Source organism: Oculina patagonica, chromosome 8 (genome assembly GCF_052425735.1).
Source record: "Oculina patagonica isolate OP01 chromosome 8, crgOcupat, whole genome shotgun sequence".
In the NCBI taxonomy this organism is placed as follows: domain Eukaryota; kingdom Metazoa; phylum Cnidaria; class Anthozoa; order Scleractinia; family Oculinidae; genus Oculina; species Oculina patagonica.
This window is the reverse complement of record NC_135765.1, coordinates 1,535,498-1,545,279: the sequence shown is the minus strand read 5'-3', so window position 1 is coordinate 1,545,279 and position 9,782 is coordinate 1,535,498. Positions and strand designations below refer to the sequence as shown.

At 38.4% G+C, this 9,782-nt stretch overlaps 1 protein-coding gene across 1 annotated transcript; it reads right to left on the bottom strand.

The window, feature by feature from the left end:
* Positions 1–749: 749 nt before the first annotated feature.
* LOC144662946 (2-acylglycerol O-acyltransferase 3-like) lies at positions 750–4,493 on the bottom strand. The gene is made up of 4 exons (XM_078523877.1): positions 3,839–4,493; positions 2,613–2,832; positions 2,107–2,303; positions 750–1,380 (listed from the first exon to the last, which is right to left on the bottom strand). The coding sequence occupies exons 1-4, from the start codon at positions 4,287–4,289 to the stop codon at positions 1,226–1,228; spliced, it is 1,023 nt and encodes a 340-aa protein (XP_078380003.1). The 5' UTR covers positions 4,290–4,493; the 3' UTR covers positions 750–1,225.
* Positions 4,494–9,782: the final 5,289 nt, after the last annotated feature.

Sequence of the window (9,782 nt, the reverse complement as noted above, 5' to 3'; positions counted from 1 at the left end):
CGTTCTTTACACTTTCAGTGATACCGGCAGATTTGATGAAAAAATGCCTTTTCCCAGGAGTCAAAAACGTCTGAACTGTATCGAGAAATGGGGCCAAAATAATGGAAATAAAAGTCATGGAAGTTAACGCTCCACTTAATGAAGGGTGCGGAAATTAACGTTAACAAAAATTAACTGGCGCGACTTCAATTAACGTGAATTTTTGAAATTCGCTTTAATTTCATGAAGCGTTAAGGTAACTTCGCACGAGGTTGCAAGTGAGCTTATAACTCAAGGGGGTTTCATATCGGGTGGGGAGGGGGTTATAAAGTTGACAGGAAACGATATTCTGACTCTGGTGGAGGGATTTCTTGTAAGAAAGACACTTTAATCAAACATTTTGATCTGCACTCTTCTTGCAAACTTGTCCACTGCATATCGGCTAATTGAAGTACAATGCTCTACGAGGACGTTGGAAGAGTTTTGTAGAGGGAGGAACAAAGAAACATCGGCTATAACTGGTGTACAAATACCAGCGTTGCGTTTCTAGTACAGTTACTAGATTTATCAAAATTGGGCCTTTGGTCTGTGAAGCTCGGGGACGGTGTTCCTAGTAGGCTGGCCGAAACTTAATTCGTCAATTTCTGACCAAAACACCCGTCCGCTTGTCAGTGTTGCGCGTTTTGTATCTAATCATGTACACGCCCTCGCACTTGTGACAGCGCTGTTATGAGTGTTCTACAAGTAAAAAGCCAGCCTCACATTGCGTTTACAATTTTTTTTTAATTAATTTTTTTTTCTAACGAGCCAAAGCTGTTTAGCGCGTTAATTTCTAGAAGCAAAATTGCCAGTTTCATCCCTGGTAAAGTTCTGCTCGTAAGGGTTCAACACACATTGATATCGCACACAACAAGATGTCTTTGGAAGCCTAGAACAGGCTAACAACAGTCCAGTCTTTTACAATGTACGCAGCATCAGGTTCCACATTTTTTGTACTAATAAATATCCAATAATTAATTGCTATCCACATTTTTTGTCTCTGCCACTGACGCCGTCGTCGTAAGAAAAAGAACACCTGAGGGTATGCAGGTTGGCAAAATGCGCGCTGCATTTGAATTCGATGAAATGGAACACTTAGTTTAACAAAGTCACAGCTAGCTCTTTGTCTGTGTGTTGCATCGCTCTCGACGATGACCCTCCTCAACAGACAGTTTTCCAGCCATACAGCCGTATTTGACACTTAAAGTTACTGGATTACAAGCTCAGTTTCCTTTGATTCTCCACAAGCATCCCTGTGTTCGTCAAATAACTCCTTTAGTTTCCTCACATACTCGGAATGCAGTTGATTTATTTCTTCTTCACTTGGGTTTTCCACCTTTTTCACCGGGATAGGAGATCCAACTAATAATGAAAACAGATTTTTTAAGAGGCAAAGAAAGCAAAGCTGATTTTTAATATTGCAGTACATCTCGGGTCCTCCCCAGGTTGTCTGGGGAAGGGGGGAGGGGGGGTTAGAAAACTGTGTGGCCCTAGTGGTTTCAGATTGTTACTTAATACCCGCAATGTTTCCTACGGAGTTTTAAATCACGTGAGTGACTTGTGCATTAAAAAAGCAAATTTTTTCGTATTCTATTAAGGTTGGGCTATCTAAAATAACATGGCAGCGATGCTCAGTACCGCTCAAATGTAAGTTACCACTTCTCGTCTCGTTTCTCGCGAGACGCGTCTCGTTTCTCTCGAGAGTCAATGAAGCGTTCAGTACGGAATATATTACTCGCAAGAGGCCGTATTGTATCAAAGCGAAGGTATTACTTCTATAAACTCCTTGAACAACATGTAAAGTTACGTATACCTGCAAGGGTTCTTTCTCACTTTACTTACTTACTTATCCTCATCGGGCCGATGAGGACTCTTGAGGCCGGTCTTTTAATACAGTTTTAACTGTATTTAAAAATAAATGCAACAGAAGGCAAAACGTTGGTACTTGCAGTGTACTCGCGAGAAACGAGAAACTTCTTGAGAGAAACTAGACGCCTCTTGAGAGAAACGAGACGGTGGTAACTTACATTTGAGCGGTACTGTATGTTTCCCTTGGCCGTTTCTCAAAGTAGCTAAATTAAAACTCACCAACAACAGTTATTTGTCCAGAGTCAGGCATTACACAAAACCGTGCAAATGGCACTAACAGACAGGCCTTCAGGAACAGTTTTGCCCACTTTTCCCATTTGCTGCGCTCAGTTTGATATGTCTGAAGGAGGCTGACTTTAGGCAGTCTACGAAATACATTGTTTTGTCCAAATCCAAAAACTGGAACCAAAGGAGACCTATAGAAAGAGACAAAATAATAATGTTTTAAGTTTCTTGCAAAACATTCCCATTCTTTTAAATGGATCTGCTTTGCCATTAAAACAAAAAAGGTAAATAATTATTATACTCGTAATTTTTAGCCCTTCTAGCTCTTATGAAAAGAGCTCATGGCTCACTTGAAAACCATTACTCAATGTGATTCCATGATTTGATAAACTTAGATGATGATGATGATGATGATGATGATGATGATGATGATGATGATGATGATGAATATCTCAGTGTACAACATATACTGTTTCTCACTTAGACATTTTTTGTATTACCCAGTCTCCAGCGCAAGCTTGACAAAACCCCTCCTTCTCTCTAGTGTAAGAACATAAGAGTTGGCGCAGGTGTTAAGTGCGTCACTCACGCCACCAATAACTATGGCAACAGAATGACCAGGACCTTGCTGAGTCAGCACAAACTTGCAACTATCACGGTGGACATTTACTGCTCCAACAGCCATTGCAATGTCACGAAAGATTGGAGACCTTCCCATAACTACAAAAAGAAATTGTTACGCATTAAGTTAAACATACATCAACCTTGTTCCTTTGAGTGCAATTTTTACTTAAGTGTCAAAGCAATTCGTATTTGTTTCGGGTTAGCATTACTATGGTTTGTAACTGGTTTTAAAAAACTCGCACCACTTTTTTGACCCATCAGACATAAAACCAAAAGCAATCTCACACGTTTTCTTGCACATCATGCCTGAAGCTATGTATTTGCTTTGACTGCAGAAAAAAATGTTGTTGTCTAGCCGGCTCTCTGGACTACACCCTGTTTGCCAAATTGGCAAACTGTTTTGGAAATTTAGTCACCAAATGTTTTCACTTGCCATGCAAACCAAAATGGAAACAGTTTGGAGTCCTGTCTTAATTAGGTTTTCACAGTTTTCTTTCCAACTTCCTTTTGCATTGTTATTATTGCCTGCTTTTTTTGAGCTATTTTTATTGACAGCAAAAACTGTTTCCTCATAACATGGGTGTGGTAAGGTGTAAACAGTGACATCAGCAAAGATCAGCTTGTTTCGGACACCTTTTCCAAGCCTACTATGCAGATTATTGCATTTGTCACGCATTCTCCACAAAAGATTGTGTGACAAGCCCAAGGAGCACTTGGATACCAGCCTTCTTTCGGCTGGGCTTCTGATTTTTTTCATAGGAGTCCTGACCTGCACCACAAGAAGGCTTAGGCTCGGGTAGCCGGGCTGGCTTCGTTTGCTGAGATCTTGGCAATCTCACTTTGCACAAGCAATCTCACTTTGCACAATTTTGTGACTACGTGACAACTGGGCCAGCCCGGTAAGCTGGGATCCTAGTATTGCCATGCCAGGCTCCCGGCTAGCCAGGATGAAAATTTTCCACGTAATCATGTTCACCAGGCCAGCCCAGCTTGCCGGCCAGCATTTTAAGTATTGTTATTCTCAGATCCTTTTTTAGCACAGAAAACGGTAGAAAGGTAGAATATGAATAATCAGATGATGATCACTATCTGATATACGTACAAGAGTGTACTCCAATGTATGGCACAATCCCTGGGAATGTTTTACTGAACTGTAAAGCTTCTGATCCAAAACTCACTGCAAGTCCATCTGGGAACATACCATGAGGATGATAGCCAAAAATGTAGTTCCTGGAAGGGTCAAGTTCTGATGTCTTTACCAACGTGACTGGAAAATAATCTCGCAGGTATCTGAAGAAAATATTATTTCTTACAAAGTCCGATCTTCTTCCTCCACGGTTAAAAGTCTCCAGATCGACAAAATATACCCAGGTTAAATATATCACGCCAAGAGGCCAAACAAAATGACAACAACGATAAAGTAGGTAGAAGATTAATGCCCCGCAAATGAACAATGCTCCCGTTGCGAGGATGAAGTAGCAAATTATTGCACTCAGACCTTGGAAAAATCGATCTCTTTGAGTGGCGAAAAAGCTAACCATTTGAGACATCATAGTGTAGCAAGTTCCTCTTTAACTCGTATACATTGCAGGAATACGGACAAGTGTTGACCCAGCAGTCAATATAAACAAGTCCTTGACCTATTACATAACCTCTCGAGTAAATGAAATGTCAGGCATCTGTTAGGCATACATGAAGTATCATCTGTTGAGCATGTCAAATGTTTGTAACGTAGGTCCGCAATTCGTGTTCAGTCATTTTGGTCTCATGCCGACATCACATGAATGGTGCCCAAACAAAACTCCTCACAAAACATTTTATCCGTCCATTTAAATAATTTAATTCGTGACCAGACCCAAAGAACGTAAAGCCTTTTCAAATAATATAAGGGAGGGACTGGTGGGGGGCGCTGGAAAAAAAGTTGGTATGAAAAGAGTGTTCCATTGTCCCTGGTCTCATGAATTTTACTTTGGTTGCGTCTACGAACTTTTCTTAAATTATTTGTCCCGTAAGTTTTGAAATTAAGTAATGTCATTTCGCTCTCTCACAACTGGCGCTGCACAAGCTAAGCGCGCGCCAGGTTTTATTCTGAGTTTATTTTTAATCTACAAGTCCCACAATCCTATGGCAACATATTTGTTTCAAGGTGGCAATTGCAAAATTCCTTTGTCCGATTTGAAAGTATGTTTATGGACGGAACGAACTTAAACCGGCTAGAATTGCACTGACACATTAATAAAGTTGTTGATTGATTGATTTGATTCACTGTCATGAACGCAGAGTCTAAGGAATGAGAGAAAGTCGAGCGCTATTCCTATCGACTGAAAAAGGAACATATTAATATTCAATTCGCAGAACGTTTGTATTCCACAAGTTTATCAAATTCCGCATTAATGATTAATATTGCGGGGCTGTCTCGCGGCTTTGAAATGATTAAATGCAAAAAAATCTTCACAAAAATATCTGAAAAAGGTATTTAATGCACTCTTTGAATCAAACATATTTCTCGTAGTTGCAAGGAATGAATTTTGATCGCGTATATGAAAGAAGTTTAAAACAATTACCATTAATGATTGGACTGCGTGCTTTTCTCGCAGTATTATCAAAGTTATTCAAGGCATCAAAGTCTTAACAAAATTTTAAAAAAATTCTTAAATGCTTTTGGTTTGAATCGAAAGTAATTATTTCTCGGAGCTGCGAGGAATAAATTTTGATCGCGCATATAAAAAGAAGTGTGAAATGGCACACCCATAATTTTGCAGTTGGTCCGTTGAAGAACGAACTGTGAGGCGAACGGCGGACTTCTTCCCCCATGTGCTTTGTTCAGATAAGTCCACGGTTTCTACCTTTCTTTGTGTCAGTGTTATTCGTTTAGTTACTATGTATAAAGCTTTAGTTTTTGGAATTTCGCTACCCTGTCAATTTTGGCCTTGAAACTGTCTACGCTGTGAAGTTCAGCCGAGTTGCTCATCGGCCACGCTACGGAAAACTTTTCAGCTAAGAAGTTGTTGAAAATACTAGCTAATACTGGGTCACCAAACACTTATATTTTCTTGTATAAGTACAGTTATTGCATGATTCAGTTCAATTGGCCAAGCGCACTGTTGTCCTTTCATACTTTTTCGGTTGGTGTGCAGTTTGTAGCGTTCCCTTCGGAGCGCTGCCCCGTGTACAGTCAGTGTACATTTTCACAAAACGAAACTCTATTCAGTTTCAACGAACTTGTAAGCAGTCGTTCTAAAAAATTATTCCACAGGCTGAGAGAGTGAGCAGGTATATAATTTGTTAATTGCAGTAAGCTGATGTTGTTGTATTTTTTGTTGTTCGCTTTTACGCAGAGTAAGAATTGATGTACAGCCATACTGGTTCTTGGCTTCAGGATCGACTGATCATTCCTTTGTGAATCAGTTTACGATGTCAAGCCACAACGCCCCAGTCCTCGTTTGAGAAAGGCGAGTTAAATTTTGTTTGAGAACTTTTTAATCTGCTGAAATAAAAACTAAGTAAGGTCAGCAGAACTTTCAACATCTTCACACTTGCTTAGAGCGTGTTTGTACTTAAAAGTTACTTTGCCAACGCGTTCAAAAGTAACTGCAAAATTTCCATCAGGGTTTGTAACAGTAGATTTTTTAAAAAAAACCTGGTGAACAACCAGGTTTCACCAGGTCTGTTACAGAGGGGTGTTTTGTAGGCCGAATGTTTACAATTACCGTACTGAAAAATATACACAGCAACTAATGGCGTAATTTTCTCCGTTTTCTCCAGGCTGAACAGCGACCGGTGCTGAAAGAAAAACCTTGGATTCGTGATCCGGCGACACTTGTAATCCATCGAAGTCTGGCCTGAGCTCTTCGTCTTTGGCTCCGATTGACTAAAGGAAGCATCAGTCTTCTTTAAGATAAGTCCATAATAACTTTCTTGTTTGTTTTTCGCTATGTTAATGCTTTAACAGTTTTAGTACTAGAGTGTACAAGATCGATAAATTGTCGAGTGTCTTTCAGTACAGCAAATCATTATTGTCTTGATGTAACACCAATTTGATGATCAGTGATGGAGAATAATTATTCGATTCGTTAGCACTGGGCCTAAAAGGTTAATAATTAAATGGGAAAATGATCTGGTTGGCAGAGAAATCAGGAGGAAAAGAAATGAAAATAAGATAAAGCAAGTTAACCTTATGGAAACCTGATTGCCTGAGAAGACTAGATCTCCACGAATCTATTGTAATTTATAACTGTGCTGAAAAAAGGAGGAAACGCAAGTTATATATTGACATTTCATCCGTTTACTGCAGGTTTAACGGAGATGTGTTAAAAGAAAGTGCATGGGCTCTTCAGTGCAATCATTTTGGATCAAAGCTCTTGGACTCTGGCGCAAGTTGACAATTGGAAACATCTTATTTCAGATAAGTATATCATAGTTTTCTTATTCTTCTTGTCATTTAACATTTTAGACCGAGAAGTGAACATAATGTCCTTGTTTTCTTCTAATATTAAAAAAATTCAACTATTTTGTCGAGAAAAATCATAAGGGGGAAATTATCGACAAAGGAATCAAAAGGCGCGAAAACAACACAAAATTTCAAATATGAATCATATTACCTAACTGGTCAGAGCAATTGGCGTTCGTTCAAAGCTATGCAAAACGACGTTTTCAAATCACCGCATTTCAAACAAAAATTGCAGTTAGCTGAATGAAAACAAAAAGTAGGCTTGAGTTATGCTAACTTTTTCCTTGTTTACTCCAGGTTGGACAGAGATGGTCAAAAAAAGTGTATGGTCTACTGCTTGCAAACATTTTGGATGAAAGTGACGTGTGTGTAGATCTTGGACACTGGCGCAAGTTGACAATTGGAAACATCTTATTTCAGATAAGTACATCATAGTTTTCTAATTTACTCTGTTATTTACCATTTCAGACTCAGAGTTATCAAAATAAAAAGTGCTTCTTTTCAATATTGATAAATCTTTATGTATCACCAAAAGCACAGATTCACAGCATAAAGCGAGTTGACGTTTTTTGTAATCTTTCTTACTCTATTGAGCTATACCTTGCGCAGATTCAAAGATGTACTCAGAATACAATGCAACTTTTTGCCCACTGTCACAATTCGCGAAGAACAAGTTCAAGAAAAAAAATAATCTGTTTTTATTCAAAACGCTTTTTGGTAGGTCTCTTTTTGAAGGGGGTGGCGCGCTATCATCTGGGACACTTTTTTTGTCTGAAGGATTTGCAGGCTTCAAAAGGGATAAGGCTTTTACATAACGAAGTATCAAAAGATTCTGAACGTACCTAATGACATATGCAGAAACATTTTCCACGATACGGTGATGTACTCAGAAAACAGTGCAATTTTTTGTACACTAAAACAATTAGCGAATTAAGAAGAAGTTCAAGAAAAAAAACCTTCTGACAAGGAAGATATCAATGTATTTCGATTTAAAACGCTTTTGGCGGGTCTCTTTTTGGAGGAGGTTGCGCGCTATTATCTGGGGCACGTTTTTGTCTGCAAGCTTCAAAAGGGATAAAACTTTTACATAACGAAGTCAAACACAAAACAAAACGTCAACTGAACATCAAAAGATTCTGAAAGTAGCTAATGACGTATGCAAACATTTTCCGCGATACAGTGAACAGATTAAATTTCTACTAGGAAGCAATTCAGTGTTCAATTAAGTGTTTTCTGGAGCTCAATTTGAAATCCATGCATGGTCTTACATTCGTTAGGCAGATGAGGAATGGCTTATTGTCACAATTGTCTTGTTAGCTGAGATTTTAGGGACTTAGTTTTCGGGGTAGGGTTAGGGCTGTCCCAAAAATGTTCGAAATTTCCCAAAATGATGTTCGAAAATTGCTCCAAAAGATCTAAAAGGTTGCTTTTGAAGAAGAAAATTCTCCAGATTTATGCTAATTTCTCCTTGGAAGGTAAGATTCAAAGCATTTTCATTAAACTGCAACTGAAATATCTGAATAACATTTTAAGGCCAAAATGTGTTGAATTACAAGGATTTCTTTCACTAAGAACAATCGTGAATTTTTTGATGACGTCATGTTTGCTGACAAGTTTTTAATGAAAGTTGAAACATATTCTGATCTTCTTCTCGGAAATCTTCTGCAAATTTTGTCTCTCTTCCTAGAAGTTCGAAAAATGCTCGGAAACGTTTGTATGACCTTCGAACAGTACTCGGACAATCTTCGGAAATCTTCGGTCTAGAAATTGCAAAAGGTTGCTCAAAAGGAAAAAAGTTGCTCAAATGATGAAACGTTGCCGAATTAAGTTGTCACTGCTAAATTAGAGTCTTGATCGAAAACGAAAAACTTGCTTGAACAAGTTACAAAAAAAATAATTTTCAACCAAACAAGAAGTTTAGAAAGTTTATTCAAAAACGCTATTTGGTGGGTCTCTTTTTGGACGGGGTGGGTCGGTATCATCTGGTGCACTTTTTTGTCTGAAGGATTTGCAAGCGTCAAATGAGATAAGGCTTTTACTTAAGGAAGTCAAACAGAAAACTAAACGTCAACTGAACATCAAAAGATTCTCAAAGTACCTAAAGACGTATGCAAACATTTTCCGCGATACAGTGAACAGATTAAATTTCTACTAGGAAGCAATTCAGTGTTCAATAAAGTCTTTTTTCTGGAGCTAATTTTGAAATCTATGCATAATCTTACATTCGTTGGGAGAGATGAGGAATGGCTGATTATCGGAACTTTTTTTCATCTGAGATTTTGGGGACATAGTTTTTCTGGTTAGTGGAAGGGCTGTTCCAAACATGCTAACATGTTCCCTAAAAGTCGCTCAAAATGTCTTAAAAAGTTGCTCGAAAACTGCTCCAAAAGATCCAAAAGGTTGCTTTTGAAGAAGAAAATTATCTCAATACAATTTGTTGACAATTCAAACTTATATATGTCTTTGCTTCCAGTTTTCAATCTTACCTCTTTGCCAAAACTTTCCGTTTGAGTGTAGTGAAATAAAAAAAAATATTTGTCAAAAATAATTAGATCAATAAAGTGACCAGGCCAATATTTCTTCTCTTGACTCTCGT

Excerpts from the sequence above, each read along its gene's own strand:
- LOC144662946 (XM_078523877.1), bottom strand. The coding sequence starts at position 4,289 with ATGATGTCTCAAATGGTTAGCTTTTTCGCCACTCAAAGAGATCGATTT. Across the intron at positions 2,833-3,838 it reads ATACATTGGAGTACACTCTT|TTATGGGAAGGTCTCCAATC; the intron begins GTACGTATATCA and ends TTCTTTTTGTAG. Across the intron at positions 1,381-2,106 it reads TGGACAAATAACTGTTGTTG|TTGGATCTCCTATCCCGGTG; the intron begins GTGAGTTTTAAT and ends TTTCATTATTAG.